This window comes from Barbus barbus (assembly GCF_936440315.1).
Source record: "Barbus barbus genome assembly, chromosome: 39".
In the NCBI taxonomy this organism is placed as follows: Eukaryota; Metazoa; Chordata; class Actinopteri; order Cypriniformes; family Cyprinidae; genus Barbus; species Barbus barbus.
In genome coordinates this window covers 21,129,629-21,156,525 of record NC_136717.1, presented here as the reverse complement: position 1 = coordinate 21,156,525, position 26,897 = coordinate 21,129,629, and the positions used below count along the sequence as shown (strand labels likewise).

At 37.0% G+C, this 26,897-nt stretch overlaps 1 protein-coding gene across 1 annotated transcript; it reads left to right on the top strand.

The window, feature by feature from the left end:
- The first annotated feature begins 153 nt into the window (after window positions 1–153).
- Window positions 154–26,692, top strand: srgap1b (SLIT-ROBO Rho GTPase activating protein 1b). The gene is made up of 21 exons (XM_079398984.1): window positions 154–343; window positions 3,782–3,944; window positions 4,884–4,946; window positions 10,267–10,446; window positions 12,067–12,195; window positions 13,907–14,128; window positions 15,335–15,436; window positions 17,157–17,354; window positions 17,682–17,766; window positions 18,422–18,449; window positions 18,608–18,638; window positions 18,743–18,803; window positions 18,917–18,994; window positions 19,869–20,003; window positions 20,261–20,366; window positions 21,517–21,741; window positions 21,824–21,903; window positions 21,984–22,161; window positions 23,057–23,191; window positions 23,273–23,630; window positions 24,473–26,692. The coding sequence occupies exons 1-21, from the start codon at window positions 201–203 to the stop codon at window positions 24,878–24,880; spliced, it is 3,108 nt and encodes a 1,035-aa protein (XP_079255110.1). The 5' UTR covers window positions 154–200; the 3' UTR covers window positions 24,881–26,692.
- Window positions 26,693–26,897: the final 205 nt, after the last annotated feature.

The window sequence follows — 26,897 nt, the reverse complement described above, 5'->3', positions numbered from 1 at the left end:
CAGTGCCCACATTGTGTTGAAGTTGCTCCCAAACTTGCCATGTGGTGTTACTTGCACTGCAGCTGTCATTGAGAATCAAACACTGTCGTTTGAAATAGCCGTTGTTGATTAGCTAACATAACTCTTTGTGTGTGTGTGTGTGAGCAGAGATACGGTCTCAGTTAGTGGAGCAGCAGAAATGTCTGGAGCAGCAGACGGACATGCGGGTTCAGCTCCTCCAGGACCTGCAGGATTTCTTCAGGAAGAAAGCCGAGATCGAGAGCGAATATTCACGCAACTTGGAGAAGCTCGCCGAACGATTCATGGCCAAAACCCGCAGCACCAAGGACCACCAACAATACAAGTGAGTGAAGTTATAAGTGTGTGTGTGACAGAGAGAGAGCCAGAGTGTGAATGCACATGAATGATTCAAGAGTCATTTTCTAGAAACAAATCAGTGGTGAATCGTTTGGTTCAGGTGCTTATTTCCTTTCCTTTCGTTCACTTCCAAATCATTTCTCCCTCCCTGTTTTGTTCGACTATGGTTTGCGGTGGATTAGGGCGATGTCTGGAATATTTTACCCATGATGCTCTGCAGCTTCATGCTTGAAAAATCAGAGATGGCAGAGGAAAGGCGATTGCTGTGTCTGCTGTAGTTATTGTTCTTGTGTGTGTGTGTGTGGGCATCTGTGTATTTGCTGTCTCATTAATGCAGATAACATTCTGCTGGGAAAATAGAGCGATGAGGGATGAGCGAGAGAGAGAGGGAGTTTCACAGTTTCTCTTCTGTAGCATTTTTTTTCCTTGTGCTGGGCACTGTTAGTGTGCTGGTCCTCATGGGGCTGTCCCATCGGATACCTGCTGAGCTTTGTGATTAGTCACTGGCTGCTGAAGACATTTGCCTCTTTGGTCCAAAATGGCTTCCCATTGTCTTTTCGCAACAGCCATTACTAATATAGAAGATCAAGTGTGTGAAACAAAATGGCGTCTTTTACCTTCACGTTGGCAGGTGGTTAAACCACCTTCACTCTCCAGAAAAAATGAGCAATTTGCGCAGACAGCAGTTCAATGCAGTTTTTGGCAGTAAAAAACATAGTTATACAAAAGTCTGGGATCAGTCAGATTTTTTAAATACTTTTATTCAGCAAGGATGCATAAAACTGGTCAAAAGTGATAGTAAAGACATTTATAATGTTATAGATGTTTTTATAATGTTACAGATTTTAGTTTCAAAGAAATGCTTTTCTTTTCGAATTTTTGATCGATCAAAGAATCGTGAAAAAAATCACTTTCACAAAAATATTAAGCAGTACAATTGTTTGTAATATTGTTAATAATCAAAAATGTTTCTTGAGCAGCAAATCAGCATATTAGAATGATTTCTGAAGGATCATGTGACACTGAAGACTGGAGCAATGATGCTGAAAATTCAGCTTTGATCACAGGAATAAATTACTTTTTAAAATATATTAAAATAGAAAATGGTTATTTTAAATTGTAAACATATTTAGCAATATTAATGTTTTACTGTATTTTTTTTCCAAAAAACTCTTCAGTATTCATAAATATTTTATTAATTAATTTTTTTTAAAGAAATTACTGCGCTGTATCAACTCAAGAAAAAAAAGCTCTGCACTCCTTTTTTCTTAATTTTTGCAAAGCAGATGCTTTTTAATGTTGTGCTGTCTTGAAAATGCCTCTGATATGTCAGATATTTTCTTGTTTAATGCATATATATTTAATCATTTTAGTGTGCATTGAGTTGAAATAATTTTAGAGGCTGTCATATGTAATACTCTTATTCAGTTTGTGAATTCATGCATCAAATATATTATGGAAAATTGAGGAATATAATTTTTTTATATGGAATGAGATTCAGAGCATTAACTTGTCGTCAGTGGTTTCTATGTTGATATATTCCCTAATGAGTCATTTATTATGAAGATTTTATGAGTGTGTTCAGCTGGGAGTCATCTATAGAGATTTTATGGGTTGTAGGACATTTTCTTAACATCCTCAACCAGTCAATTCAGTGAACTGCAGTTGAAATCTTCACCAAAGCCTGAGCTTTTCTTGAGGATGAATACGAAATGGTTCATTAGTGAATTTGGATGACTACTTGATAAAAGCCACAGCGGCACTCACAAAAACAGCATGTACAGCAAATCCAGGGCCACCCATAGAGTCCTGCAGTAGAGATGAAGATATTCACTTTGAATATCACAAAGACACTGTTATTTGTGATTTTAAGCTTGACAGTATACAACCCGAATTCTGGAAATGTTGGGATGTTTTTTACATTTTTATAAAATCAATACTAAAAAGACTTTCAAATCACAAAAGCCAATATTTTATTCACAATAGAACATAGATAACAAATGTTTAAACTGAGAAATGTTACACTTTTATTCACTAAATAAGCTCATTTCAAATTTGTTGCCTGCTACAGGTCTCAAAAAAGTTGGCATGACATGAGGTCTGTAACATAAAAGGGATGTCTTAGAGAGGCAGTCTCTCAGAAGTAAAGATGGGCAGAGGCTCTCCAATCTGCGAAAGAGTGCATAAAAAGATTGTGGAATACTTTAAAAACCAATGTTCCTCAACGTCAAATTGCAAATCGCATCACCTACAGTGCATAACATCATCAAAAGTTTCAGAAAAACTGGAGAAATCTCTGTGCGTAAGGGACAAGGCCGAAGACCTTTGTTGGATGCCCGTGGTCTTCGGACCCTCAGACAACACGGCATCACTCATCGGCATTGATTCTGTCATTGACATTACTAAATGGGCCCAGGAATACTTCCAGAAACCACTGTCGGTGAACACAATCCACCGTGCCATCTGCAGATGATGGCACGAACTAAAACCAACTAAAGCTCTATCATGCAAAAAGGAAGCCATATGTGAACATGGTCCAAAAGCGCCGTCGTGCCCTGTGGGCTAAATACTGCAGCTATTACAACAGCATGGCTTCGTAGTATACGAGTGCGGGTGCTGAATTGGCCTGCCTGCAGTCCAGATCTTTCACCTATAGAGAACATTTGGCCCATCATTAGGCGAAAAATACGTGAGAAACTACCACAAACTCTTCAGCAGCTGGAAACCTATATCAGGCAAGAATGGAACCAGACGTCTTCAAACTATTTTGAAAATATTCTACACCATGGTAAACATGCCCCGTCCCAACTATTTTGAGACCTGTAGCAGGCATCAAATTTGAAATGAGCTCATTTTGTGCATAAAATTGTAAAAATTTCTCCGTTTAAACATTTGTTATGTTATCAATATTCTATTGTGAATAAAATATTGGCTCGTGACTTGAAAGTCTTTTAGTTTTCATTTTATTTAAATTGAAAAAATATCCTAACATTTCCGGAATTCGGTTTGTATATACAACGACAGCAAAAAAGAAATTTACATTGAGATCACTTAATGTATGAATGTTGTCTTATATCACAAGATATCAAATCAGTAGCATTTATTGTTTTGAGAAATGAGCACATTGTAAGCAAATATTTCAGAAAACATTTTTAAGATTATATATTTTACTAAATATAATTAAAGAATGCTTGCAAATACCTCTACCTTTATATATTGCATGAATTTTTTTTTTAAATAATATATAATTAGAGGTTCTATATTTTGATTTAAACTTTTCTTAAAAGTTAACATGGTAAATAAATGAATAAAATAATCAAATGCAACTGGCAAACGGTTGGTAAGAGCTTTCTTTTCTAGTATATGTATTGTGTATTACTTTTTCCTTCTACATATTAAAAGCCCACTTTAACATGGCTTTCAGGAAGGACCAGAACTTGCTTTCTCCCGTGAACTGCTGGTATCTGCTGCTGAACCAGGTGAGGAGGGAGAGTAAGGACCACGCCACACTCAGTGACCTTTACCTCAACAACGTCATCACACGCTTCACGCATGTCAGCGAGGACAACATGCGTCTGCTCAAGAAGGTGAGGTCAAACACAGGTCAGCTGGGAAGGTTGTTCCTGTCTGTACTATAATGTGATGGGATGCTCGTATAATTACATCAAAATTAAACCTGGAAAAAATATGCATTCGTTAAAAATAGTGTTGGTGGGAGACAAAACCTCTTGATATTTTAAGCACATTTCTCCTTTGGATCATTAAAATGTGAACAACCTTTTGCTCTCTAGTCACAGTGGTGTTAGAATTTTTTCCTAGCAGTTTATTTTAATTTGTTCAGTATAATTATCAGACTCTTAAATGCCGCTTTCTCAGATTGTGTGCATGGCTGTGGTTTCATTTTATGTGAATTCACTAATCATTATTCAGCCATTGTCTCTGTAGAATCCAACACAGTGGTGCTTTATTTATAGGAAGCGAATTTCTTTTTCTGCACAACACTTTAGTAGATCAGCACTAATGGAATAACAATAGTAGAAGGGTCAACGACCAATAAGAGTGTAAGATACAGATACTAAGATACTGGGAAAAAAAAAACTAGTTTAAAATGTGTAAGTTCATATAAATGCTATCTTTGTATTCATGTTGGTTTCCTGTGTGTGTGTATATATATATATATATATATATATGTATATGTGTGTGTGTATATATATATATATATATATATATATATATATATATATATATATATATATATATATATATACACACACATATACATATATATATATATATATATATATATATATGTGACATTCCTGAAGTGTTTCCCGAAAAGTGTGCCATATGCATCAGATGTTTAGACAACGTTCCGTGGGCGTGACGTCTGAGGCTGAGACTAGTTCAGAATTGACAAAGCGAGGACAGCAATTCTTGGCTGTATATTTGAGTTTGACCCAGCTCGGCCGTTACTCTCTGTCCATTATAACACAACTTGTGTTTTGGGTTTTTTTTTTGGCCCACAGAGCAAAGAGATCATTTTCCAGCTGCAAGAAGACCTGATGAAGATTCTTAACGAACTCTACACGGTGAGCTTGTCTCATTCTCTCTCATCATCTGTTCAATCTCTTTTTGGATTACTTTTCCATCCCATCCCTTTGCTGGTGCTTTTCTCTCACATTTTGTCATTCCATCAATACGTAATTCACCCCTCCATCACTGACACTCTCAGTCTCTCACTTCTCTTCTTCCAGAACTCAACTGTATAGCTTTCATCTATCTTTCATTTACTAGTTCTAAAATTTCTGTTGCTTTTTGCTTCATGAAAGAAGTTTTGCTTTTGTCTGCAGCATCTGTAGATTTTTATTTTAAACAATTCTATAGTTTCTGAAAAGACCAGTATGAATATTCAGCATGAGATGGACTTAGAAATGTTTACAACTTCTGTCTTTGATGTGATGGTACCACAGGAACGCATACAGCTCCAAACCATTCGTTAATAACTATCTTTTCGTCCAGCCTTAGAGAAATCAGCCACATGACATTTACCTGTACAGCTCAGTTGATTGGCTCAAAAATGTGCAAAAAACGTTAAAAAAAACTGAAAAAAGAAATGCATGCATGAATGAGTTTTTTTCCATTTTAAAGCTGACTTTAAACTGGGTGGGAACTTTTCCTGTTGACAGAAATTTTATTCGTCTGTAATTGTTTTTATGTGCTGTTGTGAATATTTGACCTGAATGTGAGCTTGTCTGACAGGACTGAAGTCTTAAAAGCCAGCAGCTCTTGCATAAATAACCTTGATAAAACAAAAACACACAGCGCACATTAAGTCTGTCAGCTGAGCTTACTTCTAACATGAGGAATGCGCACTAAAATGAGATTAATTCTCTGAACCAAAGTACTCAAAGTTCAGGAAGATTCCACCTCACTGCAGCTCTCATGTAAGCCGTTTTGTGTCCCCGTTGAGAAGGATTTACATGTTTTGACGGTCAAGGATTACAATGATACCATACACAACACCATAAACTTTTCAGGTGAAGAGTTAATGGTGAAATCAGCCATGTAAGAAGGAAATAACAGTATCTGAGCATCACAGTATCACAGCATTTACAAATGTCCATATTATGGCTTTTGTTTTTGTTTTCTTTCTTTTGATAATTAATATTTTATTCAACAGTACAATAAAAGGATGTTTGAATTAATTAATTATTAATTAGTTACATTTAGTGCTTTTCTGAGTACTCAAAGCGCTTTACATGGACTTTACATTTGCTGAGCAGTCTTTTGGGTGGCTCGCCAATGTAATAGATTTCACTAATATAAATAATTAAGTATGCTTGACCAAAATTTTTTGGGGAGAAGAATTTATTGAAGATGGTAGTGTAGCAGTTCTTCAGTAGCGATGTTAGCATGTCTTCCTTCAAACAATCTTAACCCTTGTATGAATCCTAGCTTCTCCCAAAGTTCTGGCTGTGGGATATAACTGTATACCTGAAGACAAAAGGGCTAGAATCAATACTGTTAGGACCTTCCTGCTGGAGATCCTGCAATCTACAAGACGTTCCTGAGGAATGCTGTTTCTTTGTTATTCTAATGGAATGGACCATTTGGTTCACACCTTTATAGACACAGTTATATTATTTCTTTCACGGAATGACCACCTGAACTTTAATCAATCTGGTTTCAGCAGTGACCATTCAACTGAGACTGCTTTGCTGTCGGTCATTGTAGCCCTGCAGATAGTGAAAGCTGATTCCAAATAATCAGTTATTATTATTATTATATATTATTATTATTATATTATTATTATTCTGCTGGATCCATCTGCCACTTTTGATACTGTGAATCATCACATTTACCGGATCTGCACTCCACTGGTTTGAATATTATCTCACAGGTAGGTCTTTCAGGGTTTCCTGGGGAGGAGAGCTATCCAAAGAACATCAACTGGCCACAGGGTTTCCTTGGGGATCAGCTCTTCACCATATACACTACATCACTGGGACCCATTATACAAGCACATGGTTTCTCCTACAAAATTCTACCATTGATGACACACAGCTCTATCATTCATTTCAACCACTCAATCCAATAGTAGCTGCATGGATCTCAGGCTGCCTGACAAACATCTCGGCATGGATGAAAGAACATCACCTGCAGCTCAGCCTGGCAAAGTCAAGTCAAGTCTGCTTTATTGTCAATTCTTCCACATGTACGGCACATACATACAGATAATTGAAATTGCGTTACTCTCAGACCCTTGGTGCATACAGTTAACATTAAACACGTTCAAATACAGATAATACAGTTTAAACATATGTACATACAACTATACAGCTATACAAATGAGGACATTGTAGAAAAATAAAGAAATGGATAAAGTGGCATAAGGCACATGGCAGAATAGATAGAGTGCAAACCAGTTAAATAAAAACAAAACTGTGCAGATATATTTGTAGTGCAAAAAGAGCTTATCAATCTGAGGACATTGTAGAAAAATAAAAAAGATAAAGTGGCATAAGGCACATGGCAGAATAGGTAGAGTGCAAACCAGTTAAATAAAACAAAACTGTGCAGATATGTGTAGTGCAAGAAGAGCTTGTCAGTAGGGAGAACAGTCCTTATATCAGACTATCTGAAGAGGTAGTTTGCATTCAATGGTGGATGAGGTAGTGATCAGTCCAATGCTGCACAAATGACAGGCGCTGGTCACAGTTTTTAAGTTGTTGGGGGGGGGGGGGGGGCTGGCCCTGGCCCTGGCCCTGGCCCTGGCCCTGGGGGTGTGGGGAGCTCATAGTGTCAGAGTTCAGTGTTGCATGGGGTAAAAGAGGGGGGGGGTCAAGGACGGGAGGGAGTTCAGCTTCCTGACAGCCTGATGTATGAAGCTGTCCTTCAGTCTGCTGGTCCTCGCCTGGAGACTCCGCAGTCTCCTCCCTGATGGCAGCAGACTGAAGAAGCTGTGTGTCGGGTGGGTGGGATCACCTGCAATGCGGAGGGCTTTGCGGGTGAGACGGGTGCTGTAAATGTCCTGGAGGGAGGGGAGAGAGACACCAACGATCTTCTCAGCTGCTCTCACTATGCGCTGAAGTGACTTGCGGCAGGATGCGTTGCAAGCGCCATACCACACAGTGATGCAGCTGGTTAGGATAAGACTGAGCTTCTCGTTTTCGCTGCCACTCCGACTCTACAGCATGATTTCATCATCCTGCTAGGTTCATCAAAAATTATTCTTTGGTGACCACCTGACCTTCAAGGACCATATTGTAAAGACAGCTCGATCATGCATGTTTGCATTGCACAACATCAGGAGGATCAGCCCCTTTCAAACAGAGCATGCTGCATAAATACTTGCCCAGGCCCTTGTCATTTCTAGGTTGGACTGTTGCAATCCTCTTCTAGCTGGACATCCATCATGCGCAAACAAACTTCGACAGTTGTTTCTGAATGCAGTGGCATGACTGCTCTCCCATGAACCCAAAAGAGCTCACTTCACACCTCTCTTTATCTCCCTGCACTGGCTACCGGTTGTGGCTCGCATCAAGTTCAAGACATTGATGTTTGCGTACAGAATAGCCACAGGTTCAGCACCCTCCTACTTCCTCCTCACTCTTACGAATCTACAATCTACATCCCCTCCATAAGCCTGAGATCTGTAAGCGATGCCTTGTGGTAACATCACAGAGAGGCAATTTCGTTCACCTTTCCTTTTTGGTGAAATTATCATCCAACACCTGCAGTAATTAACAGAACACCCGACACGTTATCTGACAGCAACACTAATTTAATCCTATACCTGACCCATTTGACATAAAAACAGCAACCCGAACCACACCTGCATTAAATCTCCTACATGAGGTAGAAAAAACTAATTTATTAAAACTTTTATTCAAATTTTGAAGAGATTAAATACAGAAAGCAAGCAAAGAGCACCCCCTTTAATATAGTCACTACAGCTGTCAATCAGTGGCAGCGTGATTGGCTACATTGCTCAGCGTGTACTGGACCGAGTCGAAATAGTGTTGGTTATTGGACCCGCAACCCGCCCATGCTTGTCACTGTCCAGCCTGCACCCGCACCACGCCCTACACATAAATATTATTCCACCAGTTTCATCAAATATTAGTGGTTCACCTGCGTGCCGTGTACCCACCCGCATTCAGGACTCTGGCTTCCTCCTTGTGGACAACATAATAGACAACTCTGGTCCCAGAGAGTGATTGTAAATTAAATTTACATTAAATTTGTTTGAAATTTCATTCTGCATCTTCTGAGATTTCATTATAATCCTTCTCATAAAGTCACTAGATTAACCATTAACTGTTCACCTGATTGCGTTGCCGTCTGCGTGTGATGTTAGAGCGTTGTTGAGAGAGAATAAGAATGTATTGAAAATACACTTACCTGAGATGATTTTTTTATATCTGAAATATATGATAGTATTCTTGAAAAAATATATATTTTTGTATTATTGAATAATGTATGTATTATTGAATAAAATATTAGTTAATTATCAAAGAAAGAAAAAATGAATAGCCATAATATGGACTTTGGTAAATGCTGTGATACTGTGATGCTCATTGCTGATTTCACCATTAACTCTTCACCTGAACAGTTTATGTTGTTGTGTATGATTGTATGGTATGATTGTAATCCTTCACCATCAAAACATAGGGGTAGACATCACCTTTTCTGTGCTATCATATTTGGTTCAGGAGATATGACACAAAATACATAATTTGGTTATGGCGGAAAGTAAAATTGTCGCCATGGCAACCACAAGGTGTTTTTGCGATGGTTGCCATTTCTGAAAATGTTTAGGGCCGCAAACTATACAAGTGTACCAAATTTCATGCTTTTATGAAAAAGTTACAAAATTTTTACATATCACCCGGACTATATTATTGTTCAGTCTTATTTAAATGTTTTTGTTGTCATGTCAGATATGTATGCATGTATGCATGTATGTACCAAGAGCTTCTTAAAAACCACAACAAATTCCTTGTGTGTTTGTGCACACTTGGCAAATAAAGCTGATTCTGATTCTGAACTGTTTATTATGAACTGTTTTGGGGAAATATAGATGTGAATAGCAGGTTTTAATCCTTCATATCAGTATACAAATATAACAAAACACACAGCTATATTATTGTGATGTTTTTGGACTCTCATTCTGACGGCACCCATTCACTGCAGAGTGTCCATTGGTGAGCAAGTAATGTAATGCTAAATTTCTTAATTTTTTTCGTATGGCAATCATTACACACACATCCATGTGGACACAGATGCACAACAAACATTTATGAATCCGATTAACTCAGTAGGACGGGTTATTGTGCTCAAAGTTTTTGGGCTTGGATATGTGGGATTGTGGGTAATGTAGTTTTCCATCTGCTCTGCCCTCTGCAGGTGATGAAGACGTATCACATGTATCACTCTGAGACTCTAAGTGCAGAGAATAAACTAAAGGAGGCAGAGAGGCAAGGTGAGCGACAGGGCCGGGGTGGAGAGGCCGTCTTCAGTCTGCGCACCGAAGATCGCCACCAACGGCGCAACGCTGCCCGCAAAATCCAGAAGATGAAAGAGAAGGTGAGTTCCACATCTTTTGCTGCGTGCTTTCCCGTTGTTTTGGAGGGATCTTCATGTGTGATGGCTAATATGTGTTTAATTGTTTGCAATCTAAGAGTGTATTATCCACTATGAAAATTAGATTCCTTGAATTTGATTGTGCCAGATGTGTTTCCAGAAATAGTGCAAAGTTCATTTGTCTTGATGAAATACTGTGAACTGGAGTTATGGAGTAATTCGGTGGACATTTATGTGGGAATAATTCCTGATTTATGCATAACCAACCTGAAAATTAGCCTATTTTGTTGCTCTTGTTTTCTTAGATGATTTGATGCTTCATTATAATGTTGGTTCTGAAGATGTACTGAGAATTTTTTATATGCCTGGTTGATTTAACACTATATTAATGTTTTTTGTTTTTTTATGTGATTTGAGTGGAAATGCAATATAACGTCAATGTTTTCCAAAATGTACATGTGTCATTTTGAACTCATTCCATTAGATCCTAGTACAGCTACAGCATGTGCGATCAGAGCATATTTATAGAAATGTTCACTGCAGAGTCTAGGGAAAAAAGCAAAGAAGAGCAGCCATTTTGCAAACTATTCTGTAACCAAAAACCATTGATAACCATGTTTTTAGGGCACAGTATGGTCTCACACCAGTATAAACTGACTCGGGAGACTATAATGTCAGACTGTGTAAATAAAGCATTCTATATATATATATATAGTAGTCGTCTCTGTACAGAACATTAATTTTCCAGTACAAACAGCCCCATGACACACCGTGTGTTCACTACAGTTTGGTACTGCATTCATTTCTCTCTTTCATAAGGGAGAGGAGAGGTTAAAATGAGCAATTGTTACAGTATTGGACAGAATAGGCAGACAGGATATCCCGATGGACAGAGTCAACAGTGCGTTTTTCCGTTTGAGGCATTGTATGAGCATAAAACAGTTTGGTTCACATATAAATGTAATATGTGTACGCACTACCATTCAAAGGCTTTTTTAATTCAGCAAGGATGCATTAAATTGCTCAAAAGTGACATATATGAAATATTGATAAAGTAAAACTGATTTTTATTTTAAAACAAATGCTGTTCTTTTGAACTTTCTATTCATCTGACTGAAGCAATTCAGCTTTACATCCCAGTTACTTTAAATGTTAATATTATTTCACAATATTTTTTTGTTTCACAATATTTGTTTACTGTATTTTTGATCAAATGCAGCCTTGATTTGAATTTCTTTCCTAATCTTTTTACTGACCCCAAACTTTTGAATGGTAGTGTACATCTTTACACAAATATCATCCCAATGTAAAAATTAATAAACTGTGACCCTATTGACACTATATGTTCAGGATGCTTGCTTGATTTAACTATAATGTTGCTGTAAAAGATCTGTGGGTTTTACCAGCAGCCGAGGAACTTTAATTAAAGGAGCAATTACAATCACAGAGATGCAGACATAAGCCAAGCCTCACTGTGCTAACACACTTCCATTAGAAACAAGTTAGTCAATAGGCCGTCAATAAAAACATTTTATCTTCTTGCCTTGATGGAGATATAGCACTTACTCAACACTTTGTCCTTCTTTTTCTCCTTCAGCCTCTCTTTCTCTTTTTTTCCCCCAGCGCCAAGCCAAGTACTCAGAGAACAAACTGAAGGTTCTGAAAGCTCGGAATGAGTATCTGTTGACTCTGGAGGCCACAAATGCTTCTCTGTTTAAATATTACATCCAAGACCTGTCGCATTTGATTGATGTGAGTATCTGATTAGACCTGCTACTGTAATGCACAGATTGTGAGTCGACGGCAGGAAATTGCCACTGCATGAAGGGCATGGTGCTATGGTTGTTTATTTGCTTTTTCACCAAGCACAGTAATGAATTATAGTCCTGATTAATAATCACTAATTAAGGCAGCCTCCACTGCCTTTAATTAGAGACAAACGCACCCTGTAACAGGCAGGAAGGGATGGAGATTAAGCCTTTAATTACAAGCACACATTAGCACATTCTGAAACAGGCCATCTTTAGAATGGAATACTAGCACACTTGTTCCTGACTACTGCACAGGATATACTGTCCTAAAACTGTCTGTCTATCCATCTATCCACCTATCTATCATTCTATCGTTGTATTGTTTGTTCTATTTTTCGTTCTATTGTTCATTCAGACTATCTGTATACCAGTCGGTCTATTTATCTATGTATCATTCTATATATTGTTCTATCTGTCTTTCGTCTATCTGTCATTCTATATATTGTTCTGTCGTTCATTCTATGTCCTGTCATTCTTTTCTATCTATAATTTTATCTATTGTTCTAATTCTGTCTATTTGTCTGTCTGTCGTTCTATCGTTCTGTCTGTCGTTCTGTCTGTCTATCGTTCTATCTGTCTGTCGTTCTATCTATCTGTCTGTCGTTCTGTCTGTCTGTCGTTCTATCGTTCTGTCTGTCTGTCGTTCTATCGTTCTATCTGTCTGTCGTTCTATCGTTCTGTCTGTCGTTCTGTCTGTCTGTCGTTCTGTCTGTCGTTCTGTCTGTCTGTCGTTCTATCGTTCTATCTGTCTGTCGTTCTATATATCTGTCTGTCTGTCATTCTATTTATCTATCTATCGTTCTATCTATCGTTCTGTCTATCGGTCTATCGTTCTATTTCTATCATTCTATCATTCTATTGCTCTTCTGTCTTTCTATCATTCTATCTATCATCTTGCATGTCGTTCTTTCTTTCTATCATCTATCTATTATTCTGTCTATCGTTCTGTCTATCATCAGTTCCATTGAAGATGGAAGGTGAAGTTGGGTGCATTGCATTGTGGGACAGAGTGTCCCATGAAGTGTACTATGGTTGCATACTTTGGTATACTATTGTTACATACTTATCGTTTTCACAGCTGTAGTAATTCATCAGTAAATGTGCATACTGTGCGCAGAAAACATACTGCATACTACCTGCTTTCCACACACAAAGTCCTATAAGATCCTATTAAATATCGAGCACACTTAATCTAGTGTTCAGTGAGGCCAGAAGATTCCTCAGTGGTAAAGAGAGGAGCCATTTCTCACACTGGGTTTGCTGTGTCTGTTGTTTTGCTCATTAGAGTTTGTAGCAGGCTGATGGTGGTCAGCAGTATCTGGCCGATCGGAGCGCTGCGTCTCTTTGACCTTCACAGAGGTCAAACCTGCTCACACTGAGATAAAGACAGCAGGAGAATTTGTGTACGTGGGTGGGTAAAAGAGGGAGAGAGAGATTGTGTGGGGGTGGGAAGTGAGATACAGTAAAAGCCTTGATGAAAAACCCTTCAAATTAACCCTCAGAACACAAGCCCTGGAGGATAATTTCTAGATAAATGCTTTAAAGCAATGGCTCATCCGTCGTAATCTGGTTTGACTGACAGCTCCACACAAATCCAGACTATTCATGTTCTCTTCTCCATTAAAATCGAGTGTGTGTGTTTGTTTTAACAGTGTTGTGACCTCGGCTACCATGCTGGCCTGAGCAGGGCATTGCGCACCTACTTGTCAGCAGAATACAGCCTGGAAACCTCTCGGCACGAAGGCCTGGATATTTTGGAGGGGGCTGTGGAGGGGTTGGACCCCAGTAATGACCGGCAGCGCTTTATGGAGACTCACCCTACAGCGTTCACCCCTCCTGCACGCTTCTCCTTTCAGCCACACATGGGAGACCAGGTCACATGCCACCTAGTGTCCAAACTGCATATATACATGTCATTTCCAGTACATTGACTTCAGTGTAGAAAAGGAATGAATTTGTGCTATTAGTGTGACTTTTACTATCATATCTTCTTAATTTGGCTGAATAGCAAAAAAGAAAATATTTTTATCTCAAACCATAATATTGTTTATTTAAATGATTTTTTTTTTAAATGTAAAAGTTTGAAATTGTCCTGTGCTTGACCTAGATTGTGAACTGTGGGATTACATAAATGGGGTCAAAAATGAAGAAAAAGAAAATCCTAATATTTTATAAACATTGTAATTCAAAACTAAACTAATTTGGAAAAGTCAATTTCTTAACTAAAACATTCAGTTCTAATTGAGAATCATGACCCCCGAAGAAGTAATTACAATGCTTTTAATTTAGGAAGATGGAGAATTTTGCCTTATACTATTCATTTAACTTACAATGTTTATGTGGAACTACTTCCATTTTTATTCCTGCAATGTGATGTGCTTTCACATAATAATGAGATTTTCAGCATTAATAAGCATAAATAAGCTAAAGCTTTGCTTATTTGTGTAAATGAAGCATATGGAAGTCTTAATTGTCTTCCTAAAACTGTTTTAAATTGCATTTTCCAATTGTATTATAATTATTGTACATGCCGTTTAATGACCTCATAATAATTGCGGCCAAATGGATTATTCGTGTTTTTTTTTCTTAACTCATTTGTCACACCACAGGACCATTTTAAAATTAATTCATGAAGCCAAAAGGGCGATTTAAAAGTGGTGACCACTTACAGAATCTAAAAACATACACTAATATTTATACAAATATATTAATTTTAAAGTGTTGAGAACAAAACATACCTATATTGATATATATATGGTTGCGCTTGTTAATTGACACATCCAATTTCACACAGAATTTTTATGTCAAATTTAGTCAAAACTGTGGCCTTTTATTTATCATGCATGCTCTGATATGCAGAGGCTTGGTGGTCACATGGACAATGCAAATTCAAGTCTGGCTCGCAACATATTTTATCCAACACCACGCTGTTCTCCCTATCATTTCTTGTCCTTTTTTTTTACTATCCATGTCCTTGATAATGGCAAAAAGGCCACTATAATAATAAATAAGATCAAATGATTTGTTTGTTCTGCTGAGCGGTTTCTGTAATGTGTATTTATGCATTGTTGATATTTCAGGTGAGTCAAATCACAGAATTGCCGCAGGTGCAAGCCGAGCTCCTCCTCCGATTCCAGCAGCTGCAGTCGCGCCTCTCCACACTGAAGATCGAAAATGAAGAGGTGAGACACACACATCCCTTCCACTTGAATGAGCACCTCGGCAGCTGCAGTTCCCCCACTGAGGATAAAGAATGAGATGACAGGCGTACACACCTTCTCCATTTCTCCTTTCCCCTCTCTCGTTCCTTCTCTCTTTGTCGTCAGGTATTATATATGCACACCAGCGCTCTCCTTCACAGCTCCAGACACATTCATACATATTGTTTCCATCTTCTCAGTCTCTGTTGGAGTGTATGGTTGTTTATCGCTGGTTGTTGGCAGGCCAGCTGTTTCCTGCAGCTCTCAGCATGTGAAGGGCAGAGCAGAAGTGCTGATGAACGCTGTATTGCTGCAGTGAGTTTAGACTGTGGAGACCGAGGGGTGTACGGATGTGCGTGCGGGATATTCCTAAATCCTCGCTTCTCTAGATGACTACAGACCAATTCCTGAATACAGTGTGTGATTGTCACAAAACAAAAGTACAACAAACTATTGTAGTTGTACATAATACTAATTTATTTAATCAAAATTGGAGTAAACATAATAATATTGTGAAATATTACAGTATTTCTATTATTATTTTTCTCTATTTTTTATTTATGTGATGACAAAGCTTGAATATAGTGTCACATGATCCTTCAGAAATAATTTTAATATGCTGATTTTTTTTGCTCAAGAGACATTTCTTATAGTCTATGTTGAAAGCTGTTGTACTGCATAATATTTTAGTGGAAAAAGTGATGTTTTTTCAGGATTTTTGATTAATAAAAATTCTAAAGAACAGCATTATCTCCATAATACCATATAGTACCATTATAAATGTCTTTACTGTCACTTTTGGTCAGTTTAAAGTGTCTCTGCTGAATAAAAGTATTAATTTCTTTCAAAAAAACACAATGTACAAATTATTGCTTCCGAATAATTCCAAAATATCATTTAATTATTGACTGGAGAAATTTAACCTTTTTTAATTCAAGTGCATACTGTAAATTATGGAAGCCCATTTCCACCACTGAATAAAAAAATGCAATTGTGATAATTGTGACTTTTTTTCTTTTTTTCTCGCAATTGTGAGTTTACTGACTAAATAATTCATTCTGACTTTCTGACTGGCTTTCCTCAGAATTGCATTATATAAACTCACAATTGTGAGATAAAAAGTCACCGTTACCTTTTTTTTTTATTCAGTCTTAAATACTTAGAAACTTAAATACATTAACTTACATTAATAAAATAATTTTAAAGGTCTAGTTCACCCAAAAATGAAAATTGTCATTGTTTACTTACCCTCAAGTTATTCCAAACCTGAATTTCTTTCTTGTTGAACACAAAAGAAGATATTTTGAAGAATGTTAGTAACCGATCGATTGCTGGTAGCAATTGATTTGCATTGTATGTTTCCGTACTATGGAAGTCAATGACTACCAGCAACTGATTTAGTTATATGTCTTCATTTGTTCAACAGAAGAAAGAAACTCATTCGACGAGTAAATTAAGACAGAATTTTCATTTTTAGGTGAACTAGACCTTTAAGGGTTTAATCAGGCAGAAAATGTAACTTATAGTTTATGATGTGTAATTGGATCACAAACTGGTTTGGATCCCATTCACACCTGTTTTGTCCGAAACGTGAAAACTGTCCTTGGATTAAAATGACCCTGAGCTAATGATTCAGTGCAGTGGTGTGTATTAATGTACAGTGGCACCACCACTTCAGTAACAATCTATGTTCCCTCTGAAGGTGAAAAAGACGTCGGAGGCCACGCTCAGCACTATCCAGGACATGGTGAACATGGAAGACTACGATGTGTCCGAGAGCTTCCAGCACAGTCGCTCCACTGAGTCGGTCAAATCCAGCGTATCAGACACTTACCTCAGCAAACCCAGCCTGGCCAAGAGACGCGCCAATCAGCAGGAAACAGAGCTCTTCTATTTCACAGTAAATGTTGGCCCACACACACTCACTCAAATAGGGCCTGTTTTGGAAATATAGCATTTAATAAGACATTTACTTGCATCTGACACAGAAAAGAGCAAAGACACCATATTTATTCTCCTTACATTTACACTTTGCAGCCAATGATCTGTTTACACTGTAGATTTGTAGCGTTGTGACCCCTGAATCAATGGTCTTGTTTTAGCCTAAAGCAATGTCAGTATCTTTATACTTAGTTTATGGCTACTGAAGGATGACCGGGACTAATTAGATCATTAATTTTCAGTGTAATTGGATTATTATTGACTGTGTGTATTTGTGTGGCTGCAGAAGCTGAAGGAGTATCTGGAAGGCAGTAATCTCATCGCTAAACTACAAGCCAAACACGACATGCTGAAGAGGAGCATAGCTGAAGGTGATGTTGCATTTTACTGTAAATGTGTAATTATTATGATTATATTTATTATTTACTGTTGTATACAACTACTGCTGCTGTGGCTGCTAATAATGAGACAATGAGAATGGAGAATAATAATAATTATTATTATTATATTCTTATTTTCATTTAATTTTTCATTTGTAAATCTTTTTGATTTATTAAATTCCATTTTAATGTTAATATTAATACTGCTGCTACTAGTACTGTTACTACTAATAATAATAATATAAAAAATAAATATTAAAATAATTCAAACTCATTGAAATATTTTTGATACATTTTTAATACATTTTCATTATGAATGTTTATGTAAATATATATTTAAAAATGATATGCATTTTTTTATGCGCAACTAGCAAAACATTGTCAATTTATCTGTTTAACATGATTATAAAAATGTGCATTAACACTTGCATTAGCTTTGTCATAAAATGTGTATTGATTTTCCATTCACACTAAATCCATTAGATTTATATAAAAGGATCCATGTGAATAAAACCAAGATAAATAATCTGTGTCCACCATTTGAAATAATACAATGAAGAGGAAGTGACATCACTTGAGCTTTCAGATTAGTTGAGTTTATGACTGAGGAGTGAAATGTGGTCTAATATAATATCTATATCCACAGGATACAGAGCAGACATCATGACAACCAGGTAAATCTCATCATCTATGTCTGACCTTCTTTTAATGCCCTTTTTACATATACTGCTCTTCATCACAATGTCCTTTTGATATTTATAAAGGTTCTCATGACCTTTTTGAATGCTAAATCTCTTGTTTCAGTTGTATTTCTCTCTCTTTTTCCACTTAGCCGTCGTCGAAACTCCCACAGCAGGCACCAGGTAACAGCCGGTTCTGTTTTCACCTGAACCAGCACACATATTTCATTTTGTACAACTTCCATGTGCTGCTTTATGACTATTGGGATATTTTTATCTGCACGCAGGATTCTGGGAAGGCCATCCCACTGATTGTAGAGAGCTGCATTCGCTTTATTAATCTATATGGTAAGAAATTTATATAATCTGATAAATAAAACAAACATTGAATCCATCACACAAGCATTTGCATTGACAAGCTCTTAAATTATGGTGTTTTTAAATTTTTATTATTATTCTAGGTCTGCAACACCAGGGTATTTTCAGGGTTTCAGGGTCACAGGTGGAAATCAATGACATCAAGAACTCTTTTGAACGAGGTTTGTGAACTCCGTGAAATAATTCTCATATATTATGTCACAGTAACAAAAATATATAGAGTGAACTTTGAAAGTCTCCATATAAATCTGGGATTTAAAAAACAAATTAAATCTGGAAGGAAACAAGTTCATTTAAAAAAAGTAAGCTATCTTACTTTTAAGTAATAGATAAGTTTTATAGATAAGTTATAGCATAATATTAAAAAGAAATATTCTGCACTATTTCTGTGTCACCAATTAGATAAAGAAAAAATGCACATTTTATTTTATTATAGAAGTGGTGACTAATTTCCACTTAATGTTACTTGCATATAACCATACATTAATATGTACTGTACCTCCTCTACACTTTATAAATTTTTACTTTTTATTTATTTTATTGTATTTTATATTATTGTATTTTTTTATTTTATTAATTATCAAAGTAAATAATTTGTAAGATTTTGAATAATTTAAAACAAAGAAAAGTTATGGTGTAATAGAGTTTTTTGCGCTATTTCTGCATCACCAGTTAAATAAATAAATTGGTGACACTGACCCAGTAATTTGTAATGATTTTAGGAAATATTTTAAATATAAAAAAAAAAAAAAAAAGATATATATATATATATATATATATATATATATATATATATATATATATATATATATATATATATATATATATATATATATATATATATATATATACTAATACAGTGACTAAATACAGATTAGCAGTCTCCATTAAATGAAAACAATTAAAATTGTGATTATTTAATAATAAATACTAATGGCTTTTTGAAAGCTCAGTGTTCAAATGTGAAAATCACTGATTTTAATGAAAAAGATCTATCACTATGGATACACTCTCATCGGAGTGACTGTTTCCCAGGCAACGACCCCTTGACTGATGAGGAGAATAACCATGACATTAACTCAGTAGCGGGCGTGCTGAAAATGTACTTCCGCAACCTGGACAACCCGCTTTTCCCCAAGGAGAAGTTCAACGATCTGATCGCCTGCGTCCGTGAGTGCTTGTTTCCCTGCGATCATATAGGTGTGCATGTATGTGTATGAGGCAGGATGGAGGAAGGAAAGGAAAGGAAAGGTGTGTGTGAGAAACGGTGGCACAAGCATTCGGGAAATGACAGGGTGCTAAGTACTCGGGTTTCCTGGGGAGTTTGGACAGCTGCTGTCTTTTCGTGTGAATATAAAAGACTCCCTGTCTGTTTGAGCACACGGGACGTCTGATTTTCCTTGTTTATGAACTTGTGTGTTCAATAGGAATGGAGAGTTTATATGAACGTGCCCTCTCCATCCGCAAGATCTTGACCACAACACCACGGCCAACACTCGTGGTCATGAGATACCTGTTTGCATTCCTCAACCAGTGAGTATTCACACACATTTATATAGCTAGCAAAGTGAGGACATGCTACACAGACTGTATGTTGCTCTCATATAAAGCTAAATGTAATTATTAAATTATATAATTATTTAATAGTATAAATATATATCGGTGTTATTGATATACTATAATAGTTTTTATTAATTTTTATTGCACTTTTATTTTTATTTCCCATATTCATTTTCATTTAACTTTTTTTTTTTTTAAGTGTATATAATTATAGTGTATAGTATTCAATTTTATTTAAGTTTTAGTTATTGTAGTACTTCTTCTATTTATTAGAATTTTTTTATTTCAGTTAACAACAATAACATGGTATAAATATGATTTATTATTACTAATATTATTATTACTTATTGTATTGTATTATTTTATAAATATATATAATAATGAATTAATACAGACCCTAAAAGAAAACAACCAACATGTATGTGTGTATATATATTTTAATTTATTTCAGTTAACGTTTATTTTAAATAATACAGACTACCCCAGAAGAAACGCAGGTAATGCAAATAAATATTTTTAGAAGGTCAGATGTTATTACCTATTATTACACGCACACAAATGTCACTTTATAACAGGTAATAACCTTATGAAGTGTCTGATTTCATTTACTGAAAATACTACCATAAATTACATAAGACATTTAAAATTATATTTATTGTTATATCTCTGAATCATTTTTTTAGAAAGATTTCAGATGTCCTCAAAGAATTGTTTTGCTATATTTAGCTGATTCATGTTGACAGTTTTGTCCCAAAAGGGTAGCAAAGTAAACTCACATACACATTCTTCCATGTTATATACTCTGTATGAAATATTCATCAATATTGCTTCGTCCAAACAAACACAACTCACTCAGCTGCAAAGCTGAAGCGTCTCATTGAATAGGAGAAATGCAGCTAAACTAAGCATCCGTTTTCACACCGGAATTTAAATCCTCTCCCACCTCTGTGCTGTGAGGCTGGGAGCGGGAGTGTTGGGTAAAGGTGCAAAAAGAAAAGGTGCGATATGGAATTTATGACTCACGCGCACAAATAACAGACTGATGCTCTGATTGAGAATGCATAAGTATAGCAATGCACTCAGGAGACAACGTAATGCATCATGGGTTTGTTTCCCATCGCAGCTTGTCCCAGTACAGCGACGAGAACATGATGGACCCTGGAAACTTGGCTATATGCTTTGGCCCCACTTTGATGCCCACCCCAGACCTCCTGGACCAGGTCTCATGTCAGGCTCACGTCAACGAGATCGTCAAAACCATCATCATCCACCATGAACCCATCTTCCCTGACACCAAAGAGCTGGAGGGACCCGTTTATGAGAAATGCATGAGCAATACTGAGTACTGGTGAGTTTATGTGCCTAACTAATTACCATATTCACATTTAAAGTGTATTGCAGGATATTGCTAATCTTTTGTGTTCTTTAAGTGAAAGTCCGTACAGTGAGCCTGGAGCGTTTGAGGAGGGGGAGCAAGATGGAGGGACGGAAACACAGACGAGTGAGGAGGGTAAATGCATGCATGCGTATTCATTTTTATTATTCACAAAAATACAGAATGCTGAATTTGTCTGTCTGTCTGTCTTTCAGAGGGTGAGCCTGTGGAGGCCATAGCAAAGTTTGACTATGTGGGGCGGTCTGGACGGGAGCTGACCTTTAAAAAAGGAGCCACTCTGCTGCTGTTTCATAGAGCGTCTGAAGACTGGTGGGAGGGACGACACAACGGCATTGATGGACTCATACCACACCAATACGTCACACTGCAGGAGTGAGTTCACATGCTTCATCTATGTATTCAAGGCAACAAGATAAGATTTAAAAAAAAAAAGAATACATAGTAAACATTTTCCACCAAAATACCAGATTTGCTGTTAATATTACTGCTGTAAAACCATAGTAAATTAATATGGTATCTCCTTTTCACAGTTTTAGAGGTCACGTTTTATTTTATTTTACATTTTATTTTATTTCAGTGGTGACTAATTCCACTTAATATTTCTGCTGTTAAAACATAAATCAATAATGTACCTCCTCTACACAATGTATGAATTTTATATTAATTTAAAACATATTTTTTATTTCAGTTTAGTTTATTATAGTGGTGACTAATTTCCTCTTAATATTACTGCTTTAAAAGCACAAAAAATGATGGTGCTGCTTCTACACAATCTGAGAAGTCATTTATTAAATGTTTATTTTATTTTATTTTTATTTTTAACAGTACTGATTAATTCCTACTTGATGTTACTGATGCAAAACCATAATAAATCAATTTTGGTACCTCCTCTAAACAATGTTTTTATTTTTATTTATTTATTTTTTTTATTTCATTTTATTTGTGACTAAGTTCCACTTAATATTGCTGCTTTAAAACCATGAACAAATTATGGGCTGTGTACACAATCTGAGGAGTGATTTATTAGATGTTTATTTTATTTTATTATTTTATTTTTATTTTTAACAGTGGTGACTAATTCCCACTTAATGTCTGTAGTACTTGGTATTTTGGCAGAAATGTTATCATAGTAATTGTAAGTAATTTGAAGTTTGTTCTTTTTATGTAACACATTGGCTAATTTAATTTCCTTAAACTCATTTTGATCAAACGAATAGCTTGATGTGAAAATGGATGAATGAATGAACTTCTGAATGACATATTTCAGGGACGAGGCCATGTCAGACACTCTGAGCCAGAAAACAGACAGCGAGTCCAGCACTACACCTTCAGATGAAGTGAGTTCCAGACGCTCGCTGACGTCTCCTACTGAACCAAGAATCCCTGAGACCTTCATCAGCCGGTGAGCACACACACACTCTGGGCTTCAGTCTCCTAGTCACTTTTCTCCTTCACTTTATTAATTCCTCCTTCCTCTCTTCAGACACCGGAAGCGGACGGAAGCCCTCCTGCGCCGTGTCCCTGGTCGCTTAAGCGACGGTCACTGCCACGGCAATGGGCTGGAACGCAGCTCTCCTCCCGTAACTGTGACGGTAACGGGGCATTTCAGCCCGCGGGAGCTGCTGCGTGGGAACAGCTGTGTGGACAGTCCTGAGCACCATAGACGCACGGGACACAATGCCACCTCCAACGGCAACATCACTGCCAACATCAGCCGCCACGAGTCCCTGCGCAGGGACAGAGAGCGGGAGAGTCCTCCAATACGCCAGTCACCATCCGCACTGCATTGTGGGTTACCTATTCAACGCTCCCAGACACTGAACCCGCACACAATGGCACAGGTTTGTTATGAACAGACATGCAAATCTCACAAAAACATGTTCCTGACATTTCAGTCCCGAAATGTTAATTTACATTTTTGATTTAATTGGTGAATTATTTAACAATAATATAAATGATGATAAATTATATTAGGTATTATAATGTCTATGTACCATTTGTTTTATTTAGATTTCATTATTTGTGTATTTTATATTTTATTCATTTTTGAAAATTAGTTTATAATTTTAAATTCAGATTAAATTTAATAATTGGATTCACATTTATATATATATATATTTATTTATATATTTATTTATTCATATTCATGTTTATATTTATATTTGTTTGTGTATTAAAGGTGTAATCAATTTATATTTAGTTTTTTTTACTTTAATTTTATAATTTTGATTAAATTTATAATTGTCGAATTACCAGTATAAATGGTGATACGTTGTTAGATATTATAATAGCTATATATAATTTTTTAATGTTTAGATTTAATATTTTTATTAAATGTATATAATCTGTTTATATTTTATTCATTTTTGTAAAACAGTAAAATTTTCTAAAATATTTAAATAAAATTAATAAACAATAAATTAACAATATAATAATTTAAAATATTTTAGATATTATTATAATTTATATATTAAATTGATATAGTATATACTGAAAAAAAAATACAAAAAAACAAAATACAATTTCTTGTTTTCTATAAATTTGCTGTCCATTACGACCCAGAAATGTCCATGACAGGTTTTGTGAGATTTGCGCACACCCGCACTCATACATGCTCAAATAACGCAATGTGTCGTGCTAGTAATAATTAGTAATACAGTTAACGCTCTCTCTCTCTCTCCAGGATTTAGAGGAAACCATGAGTTTGGCCTTGAATGAGCTGCGCGAGCTGGAAAGGCAGAACGGGAAAACCGCAGCTCCTGACCTGGTGCTGGACACCCTGGAGCAGGTGAAGAGCAGCCCATCAGGTTCCACCCCCTCCAGCTTGTCCAGTCCATCAGATTCCCCGAGCCCCCTCAGCCCTATCAGCCCCCTTCCTCCTCTCCCGCCGCTGCCCGGCCCTTCGTCCCGGCGCTCCAACGACCATGTTGCCACCTTCAAACCTGTGGCCTCGCCCCGCATGGGCGTGATGCTCCGCCCACCCGCTTTGCGACCCAAACCACCCATTCTCCCCAAAGCCAACCCTCCGCCTTCCCAGCAGCCCCAGAATCCATCCTCGAGTTTCAGCGGTGACAAATCCGGCACTATGTAAGCCAATGGGTCCAACCGAAGGAAACAGGGTTTAAGACTCAATGACTGCTCGAAGAACAGGGTTAATCTCTTATGATTGTACGGCCGATAGCTAGTTTATGCGCAGAACGGTCTGATAGCGTTAGTCTACGATATTATATCCATAAATGTGTTGTCAGGGTGGTGTGTGTGTGTGTGTGTATTCTCAAAGTGAATAGGACTTTAACGTGTCTGTGTGTAGATACATTTAAGAGGAACACGTTCAGAGACAGCGGAGAGAGACTGCCTGTACAGGAAGTGCCGTTGTTGTTTTTTTGGGAAATGTTCCATTGAGTCAGTGCAATGTATTTTGAGTGCTTTGATTTGTTAGGCCTTACTACCACAAGAGGGATGTGTCAAATACCATTTTTATAAGTTGCTGCTGCTTTTTTTGATGCTTCGATTCGAGTTACAGGACTCCCGGTGCCTCTTGGGAAAATAGTTATTTCACTTGTTGGAATTTGATGGGGAATGTAATTGTTTTTTTTTTCGTTCACTTAGCCTTTCCCGTAAGGCGACTGAAAAACACAGAATGTATTCCATGAATGTTCCACTGTTTTTCCTGTTTTCACTCGAAAAATACCACGCTAAGCCTTGATCACCAGATAAACCTCCTGCTTTACCGTGGAAACCAAACCCTGAAGCCTGATTGGACGACGTGGGAGGGACACAACCATAACATTCCGAGGGCAAATGCGCAAATTACGCTTTAACAAAACATCACACTGAAGGCGCAAAAAAAGACATTCCGGGGAGGATTGTGAAGAAAATTACGAAAGTTTGCGCAAATAGGCCACGCCCTGCCTCGGGTCGCTCAAGTAAATAGGCCACACCCTCCCTCGGGTCGTGCAAGTACAATTTCCACTGCTGCTCCACTGACAGACGTCAATGGTGTTCTATCCTCGTATTTCAACGTCCCTGTGCTTCCAGTGTACCTGTGTTTGTACCATATCGTCAACGGCAGACTCTTTGGAGCACACTAACCATACATGGCTCTCCTGTGTGTGTCTGTGTGGGGGTTTTTGCATGATAAAATGCGCTTAAGAGTAGTTCAGAGTACTAGATGATGGATAATTCATGCTTGTACATGACAACTTAAGTGTTTGAGTGTGTGTGAATGAGAGTTAGAAAGAGTGCACTGCACTTCTAGACAAGATTGTGTGGGTTTTTGTGTGTAAGAGTGTGAGTGTGTGTGATCGAGGGTGTTTAGTAAATATGCATGAAGGTGAGGTGAGTAGTTTTACGACCGAACGGCCTTGGTTCACTTTTTTATACACTAACGATGATCGTTTTTCCACTTTTTTTGACTGCTGCTCTTAAGTTTTTCTACCTGTTCTATTTTTTTACCTTCATTTCTTACTGGTGCTCTTTCATACGACCGCGTCTGCTTGTTGCCGTATCCGACGCCCACTTTTTTGTCCTTTTCCAGACGATCTGAGAGTATTTCCCCCACCCTCCCACACACACACAAACACACACACACACACACTTTGTGTTCACATGAAAGTGCCTTTCAGGATGCATGTTGAATGCAGGAGCCTGGTCTGCCAAGGGTGTGTGCTCCCGTCGTTCTCTGAAGAGTCGTTCCCCAAGTAAAATAATAATAATAATGCTAGAGCTCTTTCCAGATATTTAATAACCTGAACGATTAATAAATATGTACATTTAATCCATTGTGATGTCGCACTTTCATGTATAGGACTGTATTGGCATGTAGCATTAAATCATGTTCCAGTGCATTTTAAAATGTGTCGAAACTGAATGTCTTTGAAATAAAGGAAAGTTGATATGGCTCAAAATGGTGCGTTGTACTTTTTTGTTGATATATTTCAGTTTAGTGATGGAACGGCTCATACTAAAACTAAACGGTGAGTAGAAAGCATTGTACTTGTGATTTAAAGTACACAGTACACCCCAAATTAAAAAATTGTCATTGTTACCTCATTATATAGCAAACCGATCTTCTATAGAACACAAAACATGGATTGTTAATGATTTTT